Source organism: Schistocerca gregaria, chromosome 2 (genome assembly GCF_023897955.1).
Source record: "Schistocerca gregaria isolate iqSchGreg1 chromosome 2, iqSchGreg1.2, whole genome shotgun sequence".
Classification (NCBI taxonomy): Eukaryota; Metazoa; Arthropoda; class Insecta; order Orthoptera; family Acrididae; genus Schistocerca; species Schistocerca gregaria.
Window position 1 is genome coordinate 122,620,281 of NC_064921.1, and position 27,494 is coordinate 122,647,774.

The 27,494-nt window shown below is 41.8% G+C and overlaps 1 protein-coding gene across 1 annotated transcript in view; it reads right to left on the bottom strand.

Annotated features, from left to right (window-relative positions):
• The window catches only part of LOC126336488 (latrophilin Cirl-like), a 254,196-nt gene that overhangs the window by 163,255 nt on the left and 63,447 nt on the right, over positions 1-27,494 (bottom strand). Inside the window, exon 5 of the mRNA XM_050000231.1 lies at positions 1,970-2,058. Coding sequence (XP_049856188.1) covers positions 1,970-2,058 — 89 coding nt within the window. The remainder of the gene's footprint in view (positions 1-1,969; positions 2,059-27,494) is intronic.

A 27,494-nucleotide genomic window follows, 5' to 3' on the forward strand; every position in this document is an offset into this window, starting at 1 on the left:
TCATAAATAAATAACAATTATTTCCAGAAATCCGGACATGTTTTTCCTCTTGTAAATTTTATTATAATTTGAGGCAAATTTCAGTTAAATGAATAATACGAGGGCTTCCAGAAAGAGATTTTCACTCTGCAGCGGAGTGTGCGCTGATATGAAACTTCCTGGCAGATTAAAACTGTGTGCCCGACCGAGACTCGAACTCGGGATCTTTGCCTTTCGCAGGCAAGTGCTCTACCAACTGAGCTACCGAAGCACGACTCACGTCCGGTACTCACAGCTTTACTTCTGCCAGTATCCGTCTCCTACCTTCCAAACTTTACAGAAGCTCTTCTGCGAAACTTGCAGAACTAGTACTCCTGAAAGAAAGGATATTGCGGAGACATGGCTTAGCCACAGCCTGGGGGATGTTTCCAGAATGAGATTTTCACTCTGCAGCGGAGTGTGCGCTGATATGAAACTTCCTGGCAGATGTCTCCGCAATATCCTTTCTTTCAGGAGTGCTAGTTCTGCAAGTTTCGCAGAAGAGCTTCTGTAAAGTTTGGAAGGTAGGAGACGGATACTGGCAGAAGTAAAGCTGTGAGTACCGGACGTGAGTCGTGCTTCGGTAGCTCAGTTGGTAAAGCACTTGCCCGCGAAAGGCAAAGGTCCCGAGTTCGAGTCTCGGTCGGGCACACAGTTTTAATCTGCCAGGAAGTTTCATATCAGCGCACACTCCGCTGCAGAGTGAAAATCTCATTCTGGAAACATCCCCCAGGCTGTGGCTAAGCCATGTCTCCGCAATATCCTTTCTTTCAGGAGTGCTAGTTCTGCAAGTTTCGCAGAAGAGCTTCTGTAAAGTTTGGAAGGTAGGAGACGGATACTGGCAGAAGTAAAGCTGTGAGTACCGGACGTGAGTCGTGCTTCGGTAGCTCAGTTGGTAGAGCACTTGCCCGCGAAAGGCAAAGGTCCCGAGTTCGAGTCTCTGCCAGGAAGTTTCAATAGGAGGGCTATTCGGAAAGTAAAGTCCGATCAGTAACGAAACGGAAACCACTGTGAAAATCGAAACTGTTTTATTTGAAACACTTTGCTAAACCTTCCAGCTACTTCTCTACAGAATCGCCGTTCCCACTTAAGCATTTATCGCAGTGGTGTACCAACTTTCCAATACCCGCATCATAGAATGTAGCCGCCTTTGCTTTCCGCCAAATCTCTAAGCTGGTCTGTGCCAAAATGTTGTCTTCATAGCCAGCGGTTCATGAGAGCAGAAACGAAACTCTGTGGGAGCCAATTACGGGCTGTACCTTGAGTAATCAAACACTTCCCATCGAAAACGCTGGAGAAGTATCTTCACTGCCTCTTCCGAGTGCGGGAGAGAATTGTCATGACGAAAGGAACGCATGACAGCTATGTTATGCTGGCAGCATGATGTCAGGCGAAATCTCTCACTAGACCGTCTCACTTGACGGGAGACGGATTTTTCAAGGCATCTTTACATGCTCACTGTGCGCTCAAATCTCTGAAGAGTGACGTCACATGACCAACTGGTATACTAGAGACACTGCCAAACACAATTGTGCAAAGTTTCATCGGATTTTCACTGTCGTTTTAATTTCGAGATCGATCGGACCTTACTTTCTGAATCTCCCTCGTAATATTCAGCACCAGTGAGCAATGTAAGAATCTGATAATTAGGGCCAGTATTCATATTGATTACGACATGGCTACACATAGAATAAAATCCACAAAATTGGCAGATTTCTGTACTGTACTGTACTGTACGTTAAAAATGCGAAATGCAGTGCAATACATCACCTATACTCACATTCGCTCCTACACACCATGGTGTTAGCATTGACGAGTACATGGCTAGTTGCACTGTGGAAATGAGCTTACATTTTCACATAATCCATGTATTAAATTTGGTACTTGGCAGAGAGAACGTTGTAGTGGTATCTGGAAAGGCAGTAATTTTTGTTTTGTAAACGGTCCTTACCAACCATGAGGTAGTTGTTTCCTCCGTAGGTGGCAGCGTTCTTGGAGCCATCATCGTTTTGCATATGCCAGGTAATCCTTCTGCATGCTCTGAAACAAACATGAATTTAATTTTTGGTGTGTCAGATACACATTGCAATGTTACAAGCTCTTTTAGCCAAGAGAACTGTCCAGTTCACATTGTGGGAGGAAAAACTCGCCACAGCCTCTTGTGTGCCCAGGTGAAGTCTGGTCTCAAGTGGGACGATAGGCCAAAAGGCTTCTGCCTAAACGGCGCCGATACTCCCTGGTGAAGCGCTTAACTGCTGGATAACGCCCGTCCATTCTTGAAGTAAGATGTACTGTGTCAACCGCCGAAATACCGAGGGACAAATAACAAACCAGCACTTAAATTGAGAATCTTGTCTTTACTATGAAACGAGTTGTTAACTTCGTTACAAATAAGCAAATACGGGATATGTTCGAGCATGTCATTTGGAGAGATTTTTCTTTCTTTTACAGTCGTCAGTTGATGTAAACATTAACAATAACGGCTTGAGCACGGTAAATCGACGTGCCGGGTTCTCACTAAGCAATCACCAGTTACTTGAGCCTCTGCTAATACGAAGGTTCAGGAAGAACCTTGTTGCCGGTATATCGGCAGGTGCACAGACGCAAGATGACGTCAGGTTCGACATACACGTAAATTTGGCGAGATGTTGAACACACATTTCTGTGCTCATTTGAGCTTATGTCTTTCCTTCAATCGTTAATTCGTGGCATAGTTAATTTTGAAGGAATGGATTAGAATAGGACGATCTTGACAGCCACTCAACGTAACTTCTGCATCGTGTATGATTGGAATAGGATTTTACGTGTGATGCCCTAAAGAAATTAAATGAAACATGTTAATACAAATAAAACCCAGTTAACACGAATTTCAGTTACTCAGTGCTATGCTGTTACCGTTTCCCGGCAGATCACTGAGGTTAAGCGCTGTCCGGCTGGGCTAGCACTTGCATAGGTGACCATCCTGTCTGCTGATTGCAGCTAGCAAGCAGGCAGCACTCAGCACTTGCGAGGCAAACTAATTACTTGATTGAGAAGTAGCGGCTCCGGTTTCGTAAACTGACGTACGGCGGGGAGAGCGGTGTGCTGACCACATACTCCTCCGTATCCGCATCCAGTGACGCCTGTGGTCTGAGGATGACACGGCGGCCCGTCGGTGCTGTTGTGTCTTCATGGCCTGTTCGGGCGAAGTTAAGTTTTATTGCCAGGTTGTTATCTAGTGGCGACCGTTGTGTCTGAGTAATCCTGCTGATGTGTATCTACTATACGCAGAGAGTTGTGAGTATCCGTTGCACAACAGGACACAGCAGCAGTTTTTGTTAAGAACGCAGTTTTTTATTTCATCACAGATGAAAACTCAAAGCTAGCATTTTTCCTCTATATCTTCATACACGACGACTGGTTTTGCCACCAAACCCAAACACGAAACATCCTACGTCACGTCGTCATAACATACTGTGAGGCGTCGGTCCGTTCGAGACCACTTTCCATATCAAATGGCAAAGAAACTAAATCAGATTTATGCGTTTTCCGTGGTAATTTTGGTATCAAGTTGTTTATTTTATTCTGTGACGACTGCCTAAGACAGGGCCGGCCACGTCATGCTGAAACTTCTCGCGTGCAGTGTGTGAGGGTCGCGTGCGGGTCAAGGCCCATACTGACACTCGGCTTTGCTGTGTACTTCTCGGAAGTACATGGAACAGAGCAACATCTCCGTGTTCCGCAGAATCGAGCTGTCAGCGGTGTTTAACCTTCGCTGTTTGTTCGTGGTATGAAAGACGTCTACAGGTCCAGTGGCTGTTTGCACAAAAAGAGACAATCTAGCGACCTATCGTTGCAGTCCTTTAAAGTGAATGGGAATGATAACAGAGTGGGATGGGACTTCCCAGTTACCATAACGGCAGGTACTGCATATTTGCTTTGAAACGATATTACAATGCAGAAGGAATTTGAAGATTTAATTGACAATGAAGGCGCAAAATATTTCAACGATCGACAGACGGGATTTATCGTTCTGTACATAGAAAATACTTCGTGCTTTGCAGGCATGGAGCACGTGAAGAAATTGGTCGTATGAATGGTAACATTTTTGAAGTCGCACGTATTAGTCCATTCTCAGTTGCTACTGTTTGCAGTGGAACTGAAAGAAGAGTTAGGAGATTTCATGTTTTACTGTAAACTGCACTGAAGCACCAAAGAAGCTGGTATAGGCATGGGTATTCAAATACAGACATATGTAAATAGGCAAAGTACGGCGCTGCAGTCGGCAAAGCCTATATAAGACAAGTGTCTGCCGCAGTTGTCAGATCGGGTACTGCTTCTACAATGGCACGCTATCGAGATTACATGGTGACTGAAAGCGGTGTTATAGTCAACGCAGGAGCGATGGGACACAACGTCTCAGAGGTAGCGATGAAGTGGGGATTTTCTCGTAGACCATTTCATGAGTGTACAGTGAATATCAGGAATTCGATAAAATATCAAATCTGCGACATAGCTGCGGCTGGAAAAAGATCCCGAAAGAACGGGACGAACGAAGACTGAAGAGAATCGTTCAACGTGACAGAAGTGCAACCCTTTCGAAAACTGCTGCAGATTTCAATGATGGGCCATCAACAAGTGTCAGCGTGCCAACCATTCAACGAAACATCATCAATATGGGATTTCGGAGCCAAAGGTCCACTTGTGTGCCCTTGATGATTGCACGACACAAAGCTTTACGCCTCTCCTGGGCCCCTGAACACCGACATCGAACTGTTGACGACTGGGAACGTGTTGCCTGGTCGGACGAATCTCGTTTCAAATTGTATCGAGCGGATGGACGTGTACAACCTAAACAATCCATCCATCGACCCTGCATGTTAGCAGCAGAGTGTTTAAGCTGCTGAACGCTCTGTAACGGTGTGGGGCACGTTCAGTAGGAGTGATATAAATACGCCTCTGAAGGTGAAATGTGCGTAAGCATCCTGTCTGATCACCTGCATCCATTCGTGGTCATTGTGCATTCCGACGGACTTGGGAAATTCCAGCAGGACAATGCGTCACACCACACATCCAAAATGCTACGGGGCGGCTCCAGGAACACTATTATGAGTTTCAACACTTCCGCCGGCCACCAGACTCCCCAGACATGAACATTATTGTTCATGTGCGGGATGCCTTGCAACATGCTGTGCAAAATAGATCTCCACCCCCTCGTATTCTTACGGATTGATGGACAGCTCTGCAGGATTCACGGTGTCAGTTCCCTCCAGAACTACTTCAGACGTTAGTCGAATCCATGCCACATCGTATTGTTATACTTCTGCGTGCTGCCGGGAGCCCTACACGATATTAGACAGGTGTTCCAGTTTCTTTGGCTCTTCAGTGCGCCAAAAATAATTAAATAATACTGAAAATTTATTTTCTTTATGACCTACGTTGCTGAGAAGTGTGAAATATAAAACCAAGTCTCATGCAGTGCGACTACACTGCCATTTAAGTGCGTCGGTTCGTAGTTTTCCTTCTTCCCCTACTCGCGCTCAGACAGCGTGTCTTGGCAGTGGTAGAAACGTGAAGGACGGCTAAGTGCTTTGGCAACTGGTCCTGACATTGGCCGCGAGCCGAATCTTGGCAGAGCCGGGTCTAAGATACTCTGTTAGTGGAAAACATTAGTTTAGTTTTCTCATTCCTTTTCGACGCTTGGAATTTTCTGTGGTTCATGAGGTGGAATGGCGTTCTGTGGAGAAGTTATGTTTCTCTCCTCATGGGTGGGCTTTCCGGCAAGAGCAAAATGGTCCAAATGGCTCTGAGCACTATGGGACTTAACTTCCCCTAGAACTTAGAACTACTTAAACCTAACTAACCTAAGGACATCATACACATCCATGCCCGAGGAAGAATTCGAACCTGCGATCGTAGCGGTCGCGCGGTTCCAGACTGTAGCGCCTAGAACCGCTCGGCCACCCCGGCCGGCGGCAACAGCAGATAAAGCCTATGGAGAAAGGCAAGCATGGTCTGTTTTCGCTGTCTATGGTGGGACCAGATCGGCGGATCCGATCGCCACATTAGGCTTCTGCATTTGGAAGGTAGGAGAGCACACTGGGACGCTTACCTCGAGATAAACACGCTGGGATCGTACGTTACGGTACGGCTGCCAGCGAGCACTGCAAGAGTACGATTTCTCAGTAAAGCCTGTGCCAGGAGGAACTAACACCCTTGCGGATTCATTGTCTTGCTCACCTTTATGTGTGATGAATGAGGTGAAAGAGGGCCTGCAGGATAATAGTTTCAATCTGTACTGCCTCATGAATGTTGTATTCTGGAAGTACATTGAGAACTCCTTATCTGATATTGCGGCAGAACAGAATAAGAACCCTGCACTGTGGGAATAAAAACGAAATACAAATGCAGAACTGCATACAAATCAGGCAGTATTATCTGGTTAGGAAAGGAGTATTGTTTAGGAGAAGACACTAAGTTGAATTTCAGCAGTTGTTATTGGTTTCGGAATGATTAACCAACAAACTGATTTGGTGGACTCATTTCAGCTAAGTTTGTTTCGGCCCCAAGAAATATTTAATGAAGCTGAGAACAACATGATGTTTCAGAAACATGGAATGGATAATCTTCCTAGTCTTGTCTGTGTGTAAGACAAGAGGTATCGCAAAGCTAAACCCGCCTCCTCTCACCAGCCACTACTTTTTCCGATCGTGCCACTGAAATGATATGAAATGGTCACAACATATCTCCAAGTACTCCTCATAAGAACAAGCTACATTCTGGTGACAGTGGGAGTCATATCAAAATACGTGGTTCATGCACCACTAAAGATAATGAAGTCCCAAACGGTGTCAGGAGCACTCCATAAATTTTGTTTCAAAGAAGTAGGATACAGTGGACCACAAGTCCAGCTAGGTCGTTGGACGGCAATGCTCAAGCATCATAGGATCAGGTCAGTTTTCATATAAGTGTACCACCCTGCATCAAACCTGGAGGAAAGAATAATGTAGGATTTTGTGTGCTTGTGAAGTTTGTATTGTGCAAAAGAACACCTGTCATGGGAAATATTTCTCAGCGTCTTTGAACAAGTAATGAGTGAACTCCCACTTAGCACCACTACATTGCATGTGATTTAGGCACTAAGTAAGCAACAACCACTCGACAGGATATGGGAGCTGGTCGATTTTCCACCAAGTGGAAATCTCTGACACAAGTATGTGGTAAACTTAGCCATCATATGCATCAAATGTTAAATAGCCAGGGAAGATACAGAAAGAGAGGCCAGATCAGAAGGTCATCTGACATGAATGTCAAGTGGAACAGAAGGTGTTAGTGTGCACTCATGGTCTGTCAACAAGAAAGAGAAACAGTGTCAAAAGTTTTTCTCTTTATACGTTGGACCACTGCGAATAAGGAGTTTTGTGCACTCTAATTTTGTAGAGTTCGAGTCGATCAAGACGGGAACGTGGTATGGTAAGCACCATGTGGCGAAACTTAAATATTATATTGAGTAATTGTTTTGAGAAATTAGAATGGGGGAATAATTAGTTGTGAGACATGTTTGTTTAATGCTGGAAATTTTTGAACTTTTTGGGAATTGATTTTTATTTAATAATGTATATTTAGTATTAAAGAACCTAATGTTGATGTTAGGAGCTTTGATGACAGGTATGAGGGAAGAGTTAAAACTTTTTGCTTGAGTTTAAAGGTGGGGAGGAAATATAAAGGTCCTAAGGGATATAACTGTTCTTTATGTCTTGTTTATGTCTTGTTTATATTTGGTTGTTAACTTGGATGATATGTCATTAAGGTAACGGAGTCAGAAAGAAAAGAGTGCACGAGGGTACAATTGTGATAATAAAATCTGAAGGAAGACATTGTATCGAGAAGTTTAGCTGGAGGTGGAATGCCATAAGAGCCAGATCCTACCGAATGGGTAGGAACAGAAAGTAAGGGAAGAAGCTATGCAAGGATGTAAGCCAACAGTCCAGGAAGAGTAAATGACAGAATGTGCTAGTTGACTGTAAATTGTTATTGGTTCTGTCCTGTGAAGATAAATAAAGGTGGAGAGCTTTGTCGACTGGAATATGAAGTTGTGTGAGAGACTTGCTACCAATATCTAAGAGCATTTAGGGAAGATAGAATAAAGGGATGTAATTTTGTCTGCGGGTAAGAATGCGTGAGCCACGTATTTTAAGAATTAGCCGTCCACGTCAGAGGACACTGGGACCAACACGCTTAAAATAATTAGAGATGAGAGGTCGATGGTTAGGGATCCTCAGAAAGGGAAAAGCTAGAAATTGTGTAAGTTTTTGAGTTACGCTGCGTGTACAAAACAGACAAGCTCACACCAAAGAAGTCAAAATGAATTTCAGGCATCAAACAATGACGAGTGAAATTATTAGTTGAGGAATGTCAGTTCACTACAACAGTATGGTAACTAACGTAAAGTTTTTGTGTGTTAGCAGAATGTTGCCAGTAAACGTCACAGTTAACGTGCAGTCCACGTCTGATAAAGAATGACGACAATTAAGTTAAAATTCAAGAGCATGATGAGAGGGCTCACACGCTATAAAGAGACAGAGAGATGGGAGGACGACTGAGCGACGTGAAGGCACTAAAATAAAGGGTATAACGTGAGTGTCGAATATCAGCTAGCGGACGCGAAATGGCTATGTTGGAGTAAGTCAATCGCAGAATAAAGTAAGTTTATGAAAAATCGAAATTTTTTTCAGTATCGTGAGGAACAAACATTACTCACAACTTTTTGTTAGAAAGATATGTTAAGTTATGCCAAAGAAACGTGGGAAGTCGATGGTCAAGGTGCAGGGGCCGTGAGAAATTTTCTATTTCATTAACAGCAACAAGGAGACACCACTGAACTGAGTAACTACGATGATCGACGGCAATGTGAGGTGCAGAAGGAAGAGATGATTCAGCAAGGAGACGAGAAATCCGAAGCAGACACGAAGGGTAAGAAAGAAGGGAGTATAGGACGTGTTGACCAAATTCTTTGTAGGTTTATTTATTATAAGCCATTTACTTGGTTCATGGATGAAGGTGTCTCTACAGAAGGGCGTAAAGTAACCCATGCATGCGTCCAATCTAGTGTAAATGCAGGAAGTTGGACTTCAGAAATACAGATTATTATACATTAAAATAGGAGCGTGGGAGAGGAAGATATGCACGTAATAAGGAAGGCTAAATAAGCATCAACACTAATTAACAGTTCATAAAATTAACTGCTAACAATGTGAGTGTGAATGAGTGTGTGATAAATTACTGCTGAGCTAACATGTGTAGATAAGTAAATAGTTTAAGATCAGATAGGAGTTTAGCTAAGGCAGAGTACCAACGGATGTTGAAGATAAGAATTTTGTTTGCTTTCTGTGAATAGTCAGATGATTTTGTAAAGATTGTACTTTGCGTAAATTCCAGGCTTTTAATCAATATTAGTAAAGTTAGATTTTTTGTGTGTGTTAAGATAAAGTCATTAACCAATATTTGTATAGGAGAGTTTTTGCTTGTTAATAGATGAGGAAGTCAGCAATTTTGTACAGTTATTTCTTGTAATAAGATAGAACTAGCGACATCTGAATGAATAAAATAGGAAACCTTCAGTTGTGTAAAGAAGTGTACATGGTATGTAAGTAACAGTAAGTAGTGGACACAGTGTGCAGGTTTATGGCTTGAGAACTCGGGTGGCGTGCGAACATCTGCAAGAAGGCACAGTAGGTGGCAGGCAGCACGTGCAGCGGGCTGCCTACTGTCAGGGGTGGCGCTCCGGTTAGCTGCCCGGGGAGCCGGAGCTCTCTGTGGCCCTGCTCTGAGGCGGGCGTCGTTAACCTTGGGACGGCGTGTCGCCTCCTTGTCTGAGAGACGCCAAACCAGCGGAGATTTCCCGTTCTTCGGGACTATTTGTAGCTACAGCAGGAACCACTTCTGGTCACCGGCAGACAGCGGAAACGGGACGGAAGGCCACGCCAGTTGAAGAACTGATGGGCTCGACTGCGAGAAAAGGAGTTCGACGCAGCAGGGCAAGTTTGGACACTCAGTTGCAGCCATATGACGCCTGTAACCAGTCATAAACATAGCACAGAGTCTTTTCATTTCCTAAGAACACGTACTGAGCGTGACAGTTGGAAGGCTGTACGTGCAACCAGTCTGTCATGAGGAATCTTTCTTGGTGAGACATTATTATGTGCCACTTGCTACATAAAGAACAATCTGTGGACAGGAGCAAATCCTTTTCTCCCTCGTAACGAAATCCAGTACATGGACACTCATAATTTCTCTGAGATTAATAACCTTCCAAGGTTATCATGCAGTAGTATTTTCTCTTCCTGTCTTTATATTGCTCTTTGTGAATCACAACTTGTGCTATTTTCAATCCAAACAGAAGTTGGCTGCACATTTTGTTGACTTTACTCTAATCAAATCAGTTAACAGTGTCAAACTCAATGCTGGAGAGCAGTATATAAAAATTTCATAGATTCAGCAACAAATGAAAACTACCGTTTGCACAACTCACGCAGACATTGAATATCTGCTATGAACTGTTGGTGCATACAGTCGGTCTGACAGGACTCATGTGCATATGCCATAAAGTATAGCTTACTCCAGTCAGCTACAATGATGAGTATTCAGAGTTTAAGGTATACCGAGTTGTTTACTACCGCTAAGAGAGAGGGAGACCTGTTTTTCTTTTCTTTTTGCTTTTTGGATGACTAGTTGCAAAAAATTGAAGCACTCAAAAGCTTGAAGCTTGCTTCCTGGCGAAGTAACTATAAAAGAATGCGAATACCAGAGGTCATGCAAACTGTGGCCTTTATTTACTTGTTAGACAGTTGCAGAGTATTATGAATTATATCTAGTGGTTGATACAGGATTATTTAACTATATGAAAAACCGTTAATTAGTTACAAACCACGACGTGCACACACTTTCTTCAAAATGTAAACGTCACTACAGATGTTCGGATTTAGGTTATGACACGTTCGGTATGTCTGCCTTCTTAGGCGATGATGTAGCATAGTCGAATAGCGAAATTCCGCATTACCCGCTGAAGTGTCGGAACATCGATGCTATCGATGACGTCCTGAATGGCTGTTTTCAGCTCAGCAATGGTTATGGGGTTATTGTTGTACACCTTGTCTTTAATACAGCTCGACAATAAGGAGTCAGATGTGTTCAGATCGGGAGAATGTGGCGGCAAATCGAGGCCCATGTCAGTGGCTTCTGGGTACCCCAGAGCCAGAATGTGGTTTCCAAAGTGCTCTTCCAGGGTATCAGACGCTCTCCTGCTGCGCTGGGGTCGAATTCCGTTCTTCATTAACCGCATCTTGTCGAAATCAGGGTCATTTTGGATAATGGGGATGAAACCATCCAAAACCTTCACGTACTGTTCGATATTCACCGTGCCTTCAAGGAATACCGCACCGATTATCACGTGACTGTACATTGCACACCACACAGCCAACCGTCGAGGGTGAAGAGACTTCTCGATCGCGAATTGCGGATTCTCATTCCCCCAAATGCACCAATTTTGCTTACTAACGAAACCATCCAAATTAAAATGGGCTTCATCGCTAAACCAAACCATACAGCGCATACTAATTTCTATCATGCACCATGGCCAGTCTTTCAGTTTGAGCGTTCTAACGTAAACCGTTCAGAAGTTATGACGATTTTGTTTCACAGAGTTAAATAATTGTCGTCCTGCATATTTGAATATTTTATGGACTCTGCCTTGAAACAGGTAAACCTTGAGCAGCTCATATGTGACTTCATCTAGTTTAGCATGAGATGCTTTGCTGAAAGCTACAGGTTGTTATGAGAACAGAGGCGAATCGTCCACCATTATCAAAGGCGTGATATTGCAAACAAGTCTTTCCTGCCAATTATGATAAAAATACAGTTGAATATGTGTTGCTATAAGTGATCTCTATAGCTGGGCAATGATGCAACACCTACCTCTTTCTAATATTTCATGGTGTCTCGAGAAATGGTTAGTGTTGTTGTAATGAAGTTAACATATCCGATGATATAGACACACGCTATATTTCAGAGTTCTGCTTCGCATTTTTATCTTTTGGCATAATCAAAGCTAAGCAAAAATTGAAAACAATTTAAATGTACTTATTAGAAGTCATCGAAACAAAGAAAATAAATAAACTTGTAAAAACCCTCCGTCTGCAAAGGGCATATGTATGCCTTAGGACAGCCCGCCTACCTCCCGAGAGAGTGAGTGAGTGGGAGAGAGGGACAGAGAGAAAAAGAGTGGAAGAGAGATCAGCCATCAGGATTGCCTGGGGATGGCAAAAAGTCATCTTGCCCCAAAGTCGGGAAAGTTTCCTCAAAAATGGCTCAACATGTTTCCACCACTATTTTCATTTATTACTTTCTCCATGTTTGGATGATGCTGATACCACAACTGCTGTGCAAGTAATGAGAAGCCACTCCATTTATTTAATTAGAACTTCATTAAGTCACCACATCATCCGACCTGGCCTTCGTATATGGCCAATATCAAATATAACTGCAAGTTATGCTGTAGCGAAGCGACGTCAAATTATTTCATCAATTCTCTAACTGGTCTGATGCGACCAGCCACGAATTCCTCTCCTGTATCAACCTCTTCCTCACAGAGTTGGCGGCTGCAGTGTAACACGTGTTAAGTTCGGCTCGCGAAATTTAGTCGAATTCGAAGGTGTTCTCGCAGGTGGTGTTGTCTAGTACAAGTGGAAATCGTGTAAACAACAGTGTTCTGTGCAGTAGTGCTATTTTTTTCTGTGCTCCGCCAATATCTGCGAGAAAATGGTAAACAGAAGAATCAACAGCAGCGCGTCCAGCAGCGGGGAAGCAGCAGGTGCGGCGGGCCTGCTCCTGGCGGAAGGTGCGGCCGCGGCTCCCGGTATAGCGGAGTTGGTTCGCTCTGAGGTAAACGCTGCGCTTCGCGATAAAAACAATCTCGATCTGATAGCAGGCACCATATCAGATACTGTAACGGCAGCAGTATTGGCCAAAATGCGTGAAACTGTTGAGGCCAATACTGCCGAAATTACAGCACTAAAAAAGTCTGTGTCTGAATACGAGAAAAAGGCACGAGAGTTGGAAGTGAAACTATCTGCCGCCACAGACGAGCTAGAACAGTACCAAAGGCGAAATAGTCTACGACTGTTTGGAGTAGCAGAAAATAAAGAAGAAGACACGGACAACCTGCTTATACAGGTTGCGCGTGAAAAATTAGGCGTCGAAGTGACCAAGGCAGACATTGACAGGAGCCACCGGGTGGGACGAAAACTACCAGGTGCTACCAAACCTCGTCCAATAATTATTAAATTTGTGTCGTACCGAAAAAGGGCTGAGATCTTTACCCAGAAGAAGAAGTTAGCAAGGACAGGGATTACAATAAGGGAAGATCTGACACACGAGCGGCTAAAGATTTTAAACAGTGCCATATCCCATTTCGGTCTTCAGAATGTGTGGACTCAGGATGGCAGAGTAATCATTAAGACTGCAGCTGGAAAGAAGACAGTCACAAACATGACAGAACTAAATAGTATTAAGTGAACCTACTCGAGCCAAAAGTCAAACTTAACACCATTTTCAAATTTTAACAGTCCTATACTCAGATATAGTCTTGTAATTGTATTAACTTTTTAATTATTTGTACCTTCAACTAATTGTTTTTGTAACTTATTAACTTTTCAATTATTTGTACCTTCAACTAATTGTTTTTGTAACTGTATTAACTTTTTACTATTTTTGTGTCTTTAGCTGTAGCCATTGCTTAGTTTTAGTTACTGCTAATACTTTTTTCATTTTCTCAGTTTATTCTCTTCCATTCTGTAATAGTTCTATTGCAATTATTTGTCTCTCCTTTAGTTCATTAGTCAACCATCTCTTCGGTTTAAATTGTTCATAACAAAAATTACTATCAGTATCACTTTAGCAAATTTCAATTTAATTCTAGCTTCCTACGATACTCTATTAAATATTAAGCTTTCTTCTCTCTGCTGGCAGCATCGGCCTCTTAAATCACTCCTCTTTCCCTTATTTCCACCCTAAGCTGTTTCAAATACTCTAATTACACTTTTCCTCTTACGACATAGTATACTCAGTGACACACAGCTGTCACCATTTTGGTCATATTCTCCCTGCACCGAATACCACTAATCCATTTTCTATACTCCCGCAACCTCAGGAAATCTCTTGCAGTCGCTTTTCTTTCGGCTCTCGCGGAGTCACAAACAGGGCGCGCAAAATCTCGGACACCCCTGGAATATGTCACTTGGCGGAAACACCGGTCAGTGCCCCTCGCGGCAGGTAGTGCCTAACAAAGGGACAAACCAGTCTGCCACCCTACTCCAGGCTGCTCAGCGGAACGCGTCCGAGCTTTTAGCAGCTCACTGCAACATTCAGTCTTTACCTGCGCATTACGAAGAACTTAGCCTCCTCTTCCACCAACTAAACTACCACGTAATCCTCTTATCCGAAACGTGGTTGAAACCACACATATCCTCTGCATCTATTCATCTCCCAGGGTACACATTTCTTAGGGCAGACAGATCAAAAAAGCGAGGTGGCGGGGTCGGCGCATATATACGAACAGATCTCAAAGCGAAAGTCTTATGTACGTCAAATCCTGCTGAAGAAAAAGAGGCTGAATTCATGTTCATTGAAATAAATATACAAAGTCGGAAATTCTTGACTGGCGTCGTGTACAAGCCACCAAAAATAAGCTCAATGAGTTCCTTCCAGTCGGAATTACATTCACTTCAGTGTCAATACGAACATGTCATCGTAATGGGTGACTTGAACATAGACCTGCTAAGAGACACTCCCTCCGCAATAAACCTAAGAAGATTGTTTAGTTGCAATAGCATGAACATTCTTCCATTACAACCCACACACCATACGGCGCACAGTCATACTCTTATAGACGTGATCGCAACGAAACAGACTGACAAAGTAAGAGATGTTGGTCAATCATCGGCCCCTGGCCTCTCAGCACATGATGTAATATTCCTGGCCTACTCTGTGCAGCCCCCAAGGATCAAATCGCGTTACATAACTTGTAGGAACATGAAACGTATTGACCTTGACGCTCTAACAGCCGATTGCTCAGAAATCTCATGGCATCAAATAATCAGAGAACCTACAATCGACGGCAAAATTAATGAACTTGGTGATAAACTCACTGCCCTCTATGACAAACATGCACCTGTGCGCACAGTCCGTGTAAGAAAATCTCCTGCTCCATGGCTGACAGCTGAATTACGTCAAATGATGACTAATAGGGATGCTGCCCACAGGCGTTTCAAGGCAGATCCGAAACCCGAACGTTTTGAAGAATATAGAAAGCTACGGAACAGAGTGAAACAATGCATTCGCAATGCCAAAATCAGGCATGCTCGCTCCCTCGTATGCAGCGATCTGACACCCACGACTCTATGGAAGAATCTCCGTAGCCTGGGGGTCGGAAAGGCAAAATCGGAAACTACTTTTCATGTGTCAGCTAACGAATTAAATGAATTCTTCTCTGCACCTCTGAATACCAGCACGGCTGATGATTTCCGTCCACAAGAATCCCCAAACAGGATAACTAACAACGATACATTTCATCTAAAACATGTAACAACAAATACGGCAAGAAAAGCAATAATGAGAATCTCTTCTGATGCAATAGGCAACGACAGTATCGGTATAACCATGATTAAGAATGTTGCCGATATCTTAGTACCTGTCTTAACTGACATATTTAATTTTTCCCTCGTGAACGGAATATACCCCACTGCATGGAAAAGAAGCATAATTCGACCCATCCCTAAGGTCGAAAACCCGCAACTGCCTAGTGATTACCGACCAATTAGCATACTGCCTGCTGTTTCCAAAGCACTGGAATATATTGTTCATGACCAAATCACTGAACACTTGCATGAATTCAGTCTATATGACAAATTTCAATCCGGTTTCCGTAAACATCACAGCACAAACACTGCTCTAATTAAAGTAACTGATGACCTGAAATATGCCATCGACAATCGAAAGGCAACAATATTGACGCTACTGGACTTCAGCAAAGCTTTTGACACTGTTAACTTTGACATATTACTCAGAAAAATGCAACAGCTTAATTTCTCTGATAGTGCAATGAGATGGTTTGAAAGCTACTTAAAAGACAGACAGCAATGTGTTGTCTGCGCAAATGAAAAATCTTCCTGGAAACATGTTTCTTCGGGAGTGCCACAAGGATCAGTCTTAGGACCACTTTTGTTTTCTTTATATGTCAACGATATTTCGTCGGTTTTGTCCTCCTGTAAACATCATTTCTATGCCGACGACCTCCAGCTCTACCTCAGCGTCAGACCTGAAGACGTAAACACTGCAATCGCTCTGATGAATGATGATCTGTCTTCAGTAGTGACATGGGCGAAAAACCTGGGGCTTAAATTAAATGCAAAAAAGACGCAAGTAATCTTAATAGCCCATCAGAAATTAATAAGTTCAGATTTCCGCGAACGGCTACCTCCTATTCTGCTCGAAGGTACTCCAATACCATATCAGAAAACAGTGAAGAACTTGGGTGTAACTTTGGACGAGCATCTCAACTGGGCGGAGAATACAGTCGCAGTGTGCCGAAAAACGTCTGCTTGTCTCTATGCTCTCAAAAAGTTTCGGAACATATTCCCACAGGACTTGAAACGCCAGCTCGTGCAAGCACTCGTTCTACCGAACCTCCACTATTGTGATGTGATTCAACAAGGCATGAGTAGTGAAAACAAAAGACGGCTAGAGCTAACCATGAATGCCTGTGTGCGTTACACCTGCAACATTCGCCGATATGATCATGTTAGTGCTTCATACTCCGAGCTAGGGTGGCTGCGGCCGGACAAACTGCGTGACTACCACACTCTATGTCTACTTCACCGACTCCTCATCGCGCAAGCACCCCAGTACCTAGCTTCAGAGATTAAAATCCTGTCATGCCATCATAATCGAAACACGAGGTCACTCTTATCTGGTATCCTAACTGTGCCCACTCACAAAACAAAAACTTTTGCAAACTCCTTCTCAGTTGCCGCTGTCCGCCTCTGGAACAAACTGCCCCTTACCTTGAGGAAAATTCAATCTCCTGTTGCTTTTAAGAAGAAGTTGAAGCATTTCCTACTATCATCCGCATAAAATTCTCCACAAAATTAATGTGCAAGGCAAATCCTCTCATCTGTCAAATAGCAAAGCTAGTGTCTCCTATCTTGCTCCTGAGATGCCTTCCTCTTCATCTATCTCTATTAGACACGCAGTCTCCTTTTTCTTTATATTTTCCTTAATTATATTTCATCATGTCTCTCTATTCTTCTCCTCGCTTCACCATGAGTCTCCCTCATACTCCCTGCTGCCAGCACTCCTATCTTAAATCTTTCACTTCAATAATGTATTTTTCGAGGTGTACCTTTCTAATTGTTTATCTCACTTTTTGTATTAGATGTAGTTTAACATGCCTACTGAAACATATGACTGTAAAATAAGTAGAATGCCTGGTTAGATGTAAGAGAGGGCCTGATGGCCCTAATCTTGCCAGGTTAAATAAATAAATAAATAAATAAATAAATAAATAAATAAATAAATAAATTTCCAGTTAACATCTTCAGTTATTTGCTGGATGTATTACAATACCTGTTTTTTCCTACAGTTTTTACCCTCTAAAGCTCCCTCTAGTACCATGGAAGATATTTCCTGATGTTAATACGTCCTAACAGTATATCCCTTCTTCCTGTCGGTGATACGTATTTCTCGCCTCACCAGTTCTACAGAAAACATAATTTACTATCTTATCAGCCCACCTAATTTTCAACATCCTACGGTAGCACCACATTTCAAACTGTTCTACAGAAAACATAATTTACTATCTTATTAGTCCACCTAATTTTCAACATCCTACGGTAGCACCATATTTCAAACTGTTCGATTCTGTTCTTTTCCGGTTTTCCCACTGCCCAAACAATGATGTGCTCTAAATGTACATTCTCAAAACTGTCGTCCTCAAATTAAGGTCAGTGTCCTCTTTTCGCGTAACAGTCTGCTTTATATGTCCTTCTTGCTTCGTCTGTCATGTGTTATTTTGCTTCCAAGGTAGCAGAATTCTTTCACTTTGTCTATTTCGTGGTCTCCAAGTTTGATGACGTTTATCACGGAAGGTTATTATAACTTTTCTGTATGCTGAATCTGTCGTTCCGATGACCATCCATTTTAGATATTAGTATTCCATTACTTTCCAAGTTGATTCCCGAGTATTCTTGATCTAGCTTACTCTTCGTCATTACCACATTGTGATCGGAGTCTTTATCTGCTTCTGTGCACTCTTTACGGTACAATATCTGATTTCAGGATATTTGTCTCACCGTGAATTAGTCCAGTGATTAACCCCTCCATCCCGACGCCTTTTCCACGGGTATGTCCTCCTCTTGTCATTTCTGTGGCGTGTGTTCGCTACTACCAGTAGATGTTTAGTGCGGAAATCTCTCAGTCTCTTCCCTCTCATTTCTAGTAACGTGCCAATAGTCTACCACAACACTGTCTTCTGTTCCTTTCCCTGCCGCAGCGTTCCACCCTCCCATGATCAATTAGATTTTTCACAACCGTTAACATAGTGAATTACATGTTCAGTATCCTCATATACTTGCTCTGTCTCTTCATCTTCTACGTGCAAAAAATTCAGGACCGCAGATTTTGAGATATGGTGCGATATAACTTTATTTTTTACCAGTATAAATGTTGTAATACCACTTTTACAATGTTCAAAAAAGAGTTAAAATAACGTTTTAAGAAGTCTACAGTTCAAAAACATCCTATCCTCCTAGGGAAGGTCACAGAATCGAAAACTTTTTTTTTATTTTTTACAAATCAAGAATTGTCGGTATATATACCTGAGCTATTTGCATTGACGTCGGTTTGCTGTGATTCTGGTAAGAGTAATCCTATTACTTTTAACGTAACAATTTTATTTAACCTAGAAACACAATAAAAACATAAAATTTTTTGACAAAAATTTATGCGACGGAAAATGGACATTAATCTGCTGGCAATGTTGTGAATCTATGGAAGCACCTGAACGAATGTGTATTATTATGTATTAAATAATTACTGAAGTAGAATAACAAAGAATGTAAATCCACTACTGGCCATTAAATTGCTACACCAAGAAAAAATGCAGATGGTAAACGGGTTGTCATTGGACAAATATATTGAACTATAACTGACATGTGATTACATTTTCAAGCAATTTGGGAGCATAGATCCCAAGAAATCAGTACCCAGAAGAACCACCTCTGGCCGTATTAACGGCCTTGATACGCCTGGACATTGAGTCAAACAGAGCTTGGATGGCATGTACAGGTACAGCTGCCCATGCAGCTTCAACATGATATAAGAGTTCATCAAGAGTAGTGACTGGCGTATTGTGACGAGCCAGTTGCTCGGCCACCATTGACCAGACGTTTTCAGTTGGTGAGAGATGTGGAGAATGTGCTGGCCAGGGCAGCAGTCGAACATTTTCTGTATCCAGAAAGGCCCGTACAGGACCTGCAACATGCGGTCGTGCATTAGTCTGCTGAAATGTAGGGTTTCGCAGGGATCGAATGAAGGGTAGAGCCACAGGTCGTAACACATCTGTAATGTAACGTCCACTGTTGAAAGTGCCTCCAATGCTAACAAAAGGTGACCGAGACGCGTAACCAATAGCACCCTATACCATCACGCCGGGTGATACACTAGTATGGCGATGACGAATAAACGCTTTGAATGTGCGTTCACCGCGATGTCGCCAAACACGAATGCGACCATCATGATGCTGTAAACAGAACCTGGATTTATCCGAAAAAATGACGTTTTGTCATTCCTGCACCCAGATCCGTCGTTGAGTACACTATCGCAGGTGCTCTTGTCTGTGACGCGATACGATAACCCGCAATCGCGATAGGCTACAATCCGACCTTTATCAAAGTCGGAAACGTCATGGAAAGCATTTCTCCTCCTTACACGAGACATCACAACAACGTTTCACTAGGCAACGAAGGTAAACTGCTGTTTGTGTATGAGAAATCGGTTGGAAACTTTCCTCATGTCAGCACGTTGTAGGTGTCGCCACCAGCACCAACCTCGTGTGAATGCTCTGAAAAGCTAAAAATTTGCATATCACCAAATCTTTTTCCTGTTGGTTAAATTTCGCGTCTGTAGCACGTCATCTTCGTGGTGTAGCAATTTTAATGGCCAGTAGTGTATTATTTGAAATGACTAATATTCTTGGGGAACTTATTTTTTGAAATACAATTTTCTGAAATTTAACTGCGCAAGGCAGGGATTAACGATAAGTTCTCCTTTCGCACTTGTTTGTATGACGCTGCAGTGCTGTGTGGCGGACAGAATGGGAAGAGCCGCAGACAGCGTCGCACTGACTTATTTTTTGAAATACAATTTTCGGACATTTAACTGCGCAAGGCAGGGATTAACGATAAGTTCTCCTTTCGCACTTGTTTGTATGACTTTGCAGTGGTGCGTGGCGGACAGAATGGGAAGAGCCGCAGACAGCGTCGCACTGACTGCCGACGTGGACGTGGTATCCAGCTCTGAAGATGTGAGGTTTTAACACTGCTTAAAAGTGCGTAGAGTTGTGATGCGGCTACTGAATGTATATAGAGAAATCGTGTCTATCGCAGTAATTGTTGGAGTATCTGAGCGGTAACTGCATTATGAACAACGGCCTCTACAGACATCTTGGTCAGCCTTATTAATCCACATGGTCAGAGACGTGAGGAACTGGTATAAATTTGCCATCACAGTTTTGACGGCACAGCAACTTTCAGGGCGAGAACTTGATTGTAATCACTTTCGTTAGAAGCGTACAAGAAAACTAAGTATTTAATTATTCTCCAATTTTAAGCATATATTATTTTATGTTCCCAGTAGCTTCTAATATTCATTTATCTAAATTTCTTATTCCTGATTTCCCTGTCAATGTATATTTAATGTTTTGTGTTTAATATACGCCTTCAAATATCAGAATCTTAACATTGTTTGCCGAATGTAAAAAAAAAGAAAATGGTTCAAATGGCTCTGAGCACTATGGGACTTAACTTCTGAGGTCATCAGTCCCCTCGAACTTAGAACTAGTTAAACATAACGAACCTAAGGACATCACACACATCCATGCCCGAGGCAGGATTCGAACCTGCGACCGAAGCTGTCACGCGGTTCCAGACTGTAACGCCTAGAACCACTCGGCCACACCGGCCGGCGCCGAATGTAAAAGTTCATGATGTCTTCACTATCTCAGGAAGCTATTATTTCCAATGAACCAAAGGTTTTGGCTGCATTTTTACTTATGAATGGTAAATTTGGTTTTATTACTTTTCCAATAGGATAATAATTACGTTCAATAATCATTCAGTCTCCGGATTTTAAAAACATAGTGGCAATAGGACCAAGTAATAACTGCACAGGTTACATGATTCATTTTCAACTAATTTCAGTTCTATAACAATTATTGGCTTCCTAATATTAAAGTAAATTTCAGAAGAACTAATTTAAATTTTGCTCTCCCCGAGCTGTCGGCCATTTTTATAGTTTAATGTCTGAAAAGGTTTAATGATGGAAGTCAGATTCTAGCAAAAATGAGTTAAGTATTATATTATGTAATAGAAACTGTATTCTTTTCGATAGCATAGTGATGTATGTCTTTGTAAGTGCAGGATCATCACAGTTGACACCGTAATTTCTACTATGAAATGATTTGGCAATGTGAAGTAGGTCTAAGTTGCACCAAAATGCTATGAAACAAAATTAGGTTTTCCGTTCCACCCCTGGAAAGTTTTCTTTTATTATTATTATTGCTATTACTATTACTATGCAGAAATTCTTGTTTTATTTTAACATTGTCAAAACTGTTTTCAGGAATGTTTTGTGCTATAACATCGTCTAAGATGTTTTAGGATGAATTCTGTATTATAACATTATCTAAACTGTTTTTAAATAATTTTTATATTACTATACTGTTGTCGAAAGCGCTGGCTTAATTATTTGCCATTTGATACTGGTGTTTCTAGAAGCTTACGGTCGTGGCAATATGAATGATACAGAAATGCTTAGGGAAATCATGAACGAAGAGGGAACAAATTTGTCTTTTGCTTCAGAGTATCACACATCCGAAAGCGAGTCTAATGAACAAGATGAGCAAAAGCAATCAGTTGGAAGAAAATGACAGAGAGAAGTTAGAGGTCAGGAGATGAAACTGAAAAGCTATCGAGGTGAAGAATACAGTAACAGAAAAGAAAAAAACATTTCCTGCTAAAATGTTTTGTAATGATGACTGCGACTGTAAACTACAATTCGCTTCAAAAATAACCAAATAAGAATGGAAAGGAATTTATGTCAGTTTTTGGAAAGTGGGATGTTTTAACCATCAAAATACCTACCTCTATGAACTAATCAATCCAGAATCTCTTGCAGCAAGAAGATCACGATCAAGATCTCGACCACCAAAGACTTCTATTCAAAAATAATATTTACATGTTCAGAATTATTCAGTTAAAGTCTATAAAAAGTCGTTTCTGAGAACTTTCCAAATGTCTGATGGCAGGATGACTCCATGTAGGAGGAGAGCCTGATAGTGATTTAAGAGGTCGTCACAAACCTTCCAGTAAAGCTCCAGAAGGTAGTCATTTTCATTCCCACATTAAAAGTTGTCCATGTCATTAGTCACATTATTCTCGATCAGAAAACACTTATACGCATTACCTGCGTCTTTAATTGAACATAACAGTTATGTACAATTTATGTAAAGAAAAACATGCTGAAGATGTCATTAAACCAGTGTCACAAGTTTTGTAGAGAAAGATTTTAAATCCTGCTTTCAATCTAAGTTTTCATCCACCAAGAAGAGATACATGCAGATGTGATAGTTACCGAATGTGGATATCAGGTACTGAAGGTGAAAACAAAAAAAAAAAAAAAACAAAAAAAAATTAGAAATGCAACGTGAATTACATTTAAGGAGAGCCGAATGTGCATGAAAATCGATGAAAGTGCGTAAGGAATTATCAAAACTTAGTTCCAAAGATGCTTATGCTTTTACATTTGTTTCGGAAAATTCCCCGGCATTTCCAAAGTTAACATGTCAGTAGCATTGAACAAACTCAGTTTATATTATTATAATCTTAGCTGTCACGACCACAGAACTGACTATGCCCTCATCGAAATTTCATCATTCGTAGTCAGACGCTTTAAGGTAGTGGCTAGTACAAGAAAATTCATAGTAATGTGCTGTGAAGCTTGTACTGGAATTTGAAACTTGTGACTGATTCGTTACTTCAAGTGGATGTTCTTGACCATATTTTTATGACAAGTGGGCACATGTATCTGCCAAACGACGATGATTTTGGTTCTGTTGAAATCTAGATAAAAGGAGAGACTACACAACGTCAGACTGATATAAAAATATTGCTGAATCACGAAGAAAGAAGCCATTAACTGTAGTACCGGATGAAGCAAGAAGAATTTGTAGTCTAGAAGAAGTTAATCGCAAAACTGATGAATTAAAGTGTCCAATACATTGGCTAAAAATTCAGTGATTGTACTATAGAAGATCTGAATCTACGAAGACACATTAAAAGAGAACTTTGAATGCTGATATACGGTTTTTCATCTTGGACGTTCAAAAATGAAAGAAGGGACGTCCTGTCCAGTTCAACAGTATGAAACAGGAACCTCTATACCGTGAAATGCAGCCAGTCAGTACTGTGAAGAAAAAGGAAATGTTAGACTTGCTACCATACGTCCCTCCTGTTCACCCTATGTTTGTTGGTTTTGTGAAAGAGCTTTTTTAGGACAAGACGACTGAGATGCTGATGATGATGATGAGGTCCCATACTCCGAGGAGCGTAGGGGACGATGCGGGAGACCCGCACTGCTGTACTAGGCAAAGTCCTAGTGCAGGTGGTTTGCCATTGCCTTCCTCCGACCGTAATGGGGATGAATGATGACGACACAACAACAACCAGTCATCTCGAGGCAGGAAAAATCCCTGGCGGGAATCGAACCCGAGACCCCGTGCGAGGGAAGTGAGAACGCTACCGCAAGACCGCGAACTGCGGACACTGAGATGCTCTTTATATTAATTCAAACGGAAATTGATACAATTTATACATAATCATGATGATAATATTAATATCACTAGACTTAATAGTGTACAAGTATTCTTAATTCGTAGTTAAATTGCTAACTAAAAGTGAAATTCATGGAATTTATAATAGTTATGGTGATAATATTAACATCAATACACGTAATTTATGCTCCAGTGTTAATACTATCCCCTATTAGACTCAAAATCCTTATACGTTCTTCCGTTATGCTTTATTAATTTTTTCTGTGCTATGTTTCACAAAACATTCAGATCCTCAAAATGATCCCTATCCCCTATTAGACTCAAAATCCTTATACGTTCTTCCGTTAGGCTTTATTAATTTTTTCTGTGCTATGTTTCACAAAACATTCAGATCCTTAAAATGAGCAAAATTGAGATACGCCACTCTGTCATACAACGCTTCATTTTACTGTCACGCAGGAAGCTGATACAATTTCTCAGTAAGTCTTCTAACAAAACCACTGTTGTTTTGGTGACTTAACCAAGTTATTTGAAGGACAGTTAAGTGAACTATTTGTTGTGTTGTTGGTTACGATTGAACCCCACATTCACCCTAGACTTTGGAAAAATACAGTCGATTTCCTGACAATTTATAAATTTCGGTTTGAATTATATACGGTCAAAGTTATTCAAAATTATAATTAATTATGTGTTTGTGCAGTGTAAGATAAATGCCTATACTTCGTTGGGTGGAATAAGGCTGTACAGTTTTGTAAGCGGTTTGTCCTCAGGGTAGACTTTTACGCAGCCAAGGATACGCACCTAGGTCACGCAAACGGCCGAAGAAGCGGCAGATTTAGTGTGTAACGGCTAATAATCCAGAACACTGCATTATGTAAGTTATGAGTTTGGTTAAACATGGCAGTTAATCGCCTTAATAAGTGAAAGGAAGAAAAGTACACTAGATCACTGATGTTTAATTATGTAATAGTAAAACAAAAACAGTCACGGAAGTATTAGGTTGGATCACATGCGATTTGTTTCACCAAAAGGCGGTAAACTGAGGATTTGGTTACACACTGTCTCTCTGTCCTACCTTCCTAATCATGACCAATTCTATTCCGTTACACCATCTTCTACAACTCCTGATTTTGTCATATATTCGTCTCATCAGAAAACCTTATCTTCTTTCCATTCATTTCACTGTTCCCACTACATCTAGATGTAGCCTCTACATTTCTTTTTCCAGGTTTTCTAGCTTACCTACCATAACAGATTTCTGACATCCCATGCTCTGACTCGTAGAATTTTACCCTTTCCTTCGTTATTCGATCTTTTCCTCGTGGTTACCTATTCCTTGGCAGTCTTCTCGCGAAGATTCAAAAGCGAGACTAACACCGAATCTTTCGCCAATGGAAGGATTATCATGTAACTTTTGCAATTATAGGCCACCTATGGGTAAACATTAAATATCTTTAATTCAGTAGTTTCCATTGCCTTCTGCATTCAATTCCATTTCGAGCACGTGTCCCATGTTAAGTGAACTCGTGGTCGTTGGGAAGTTTTTCTCTGGTAACAATTTGCAACCAGTAGGTTACAATCCAGAAAATTCAGCCACCTGTAACAGAGGTGGCAGCAGCACGAAGAAGGTACGTTCGCCACTTTCCTGGTGCAGGTACCGCTGGCAGTATGAGCCCTGAGGCAGCTGCTGTGGTGCTAGCCGTGTCCAGGGCGATCCCACTGTGGACGGAAAGCGTTATGTGGCGCCTAGAGGACGGAGTGCTGGCAGATGGATGAGATAGCCGTCTGACGCAGCTTCCTACAGACCGCGCTATCTCCGAACACAACGTTCGCGCTGTACGCGCTCCCATTCTAGACTTTGCTCTCACTCGCCTTTGTTTCTTTCCGCAGACTGGTCTGCATTTAAATTCCCGGGTCTGAAAGGCGCGGAATATCTGACATACAGTGACGGAAACTGAAGGCATTACACAATAAACAGTTAAATGCTACCGAACTGATACTCCACAATTCGCATTGCTTATTTACAATATTTTAAGAACAGAAAAAGTACATTCCTAAATATGAAGCCTGGCGTGGATACGTGTTGCCTGTTAGATGTATGGCGTGTGGCAGAGCCGAGTGGGGGGTCTGAATCAAAGTCTCAGGCGGTTCAGTGACCGTGTAGGCTGCAGATTCCTTGACTTGCGCCATCGGGTGGTGGGTTTTTGGGTTCTGCATAATAGGCCAGGAGTCCGCTACACACATTAGCCGGCTACACGGGTAGCGGGGGCTGTGTGGAAGGTTTTTTAGGTTAGAGGGTCTCAGGGAACCACAGAAAGGACGTCCGTCTAAAAGTGGGCAGGTGAAACACAGTAAGGCAGTTGTAGAAACGATTGGTATTGTAATTGTAAATTGTCGTAGCTGTGTTGGGAAAGAACCAGAGCTCCAAGCCCTAATAGAAAGCAATGAAGCTCAAATAGTTGTAGGTACAGAGAGCTGGCTAAGGCCGGAAATAAGTTCAGCCGACTTTTTTTCAAACGATCAAACAGTGTTCAGAAAGGATAGATTAAATACAGTTGGTGGTGGAGTATTTATTGCTGTCAGAAGTAGTTCGTCTTGTAGCAATATTGAAGTAGATAGTTCGTGTGAAATAGTATGATCGACCCCCGACTCAGAAGATATAGTTTCTGCACAGTTCAAAGAAAACTTGTGTCTCATTTCAAATAAGTACCCCATACAATTACAGTCGGTGGTGACTTTAATCTACCCTCGATATGCTGGAAAAATTATACGTTTAAAGCCGGCACCAGGCATAAAACGTCATCCGAAATTGTACTGAATGCTTTTTCAGAAAATTAGTTTGAACAATTAGTTCACGAGCCCACTCGAAGCGTAAATGGTTACGAAAGCATACTTGACCGTTTAGCAACAAATAATTGTGACGAATACAGGGATTAGCGAGCACAAGGCAGCTGCTGCTAGGCTGAATACCGTAACACCTACAACCATCAAAAAGAAACGCAAAGTATATCTATTTAAAAAAGCTGATAACAATGCTCTTAACGCCTTTTTAAGAGACAGTCTTCACTCCTTCCGATCTGATCATGTAATTGTAGAAAAGTTGTGGAATGTTTTCAGAGAGGTAGTATCGACAGCAATTGAGAGATATATACCACAAATTAATAAGTGATGGTACTGATCCCCCGTTGTACACAAAACGGGTCAGATCGTTGTTGCAGAAGCAACGAAAAAAGCATGACAAATTTAAAAGAACGCAAAATCCCCAAGATTGGCAAAGTTTTACAGAAGTTCGAAATATGGCGCGTACTTCAATGCGAGACGCTTTTAATAATTTCCA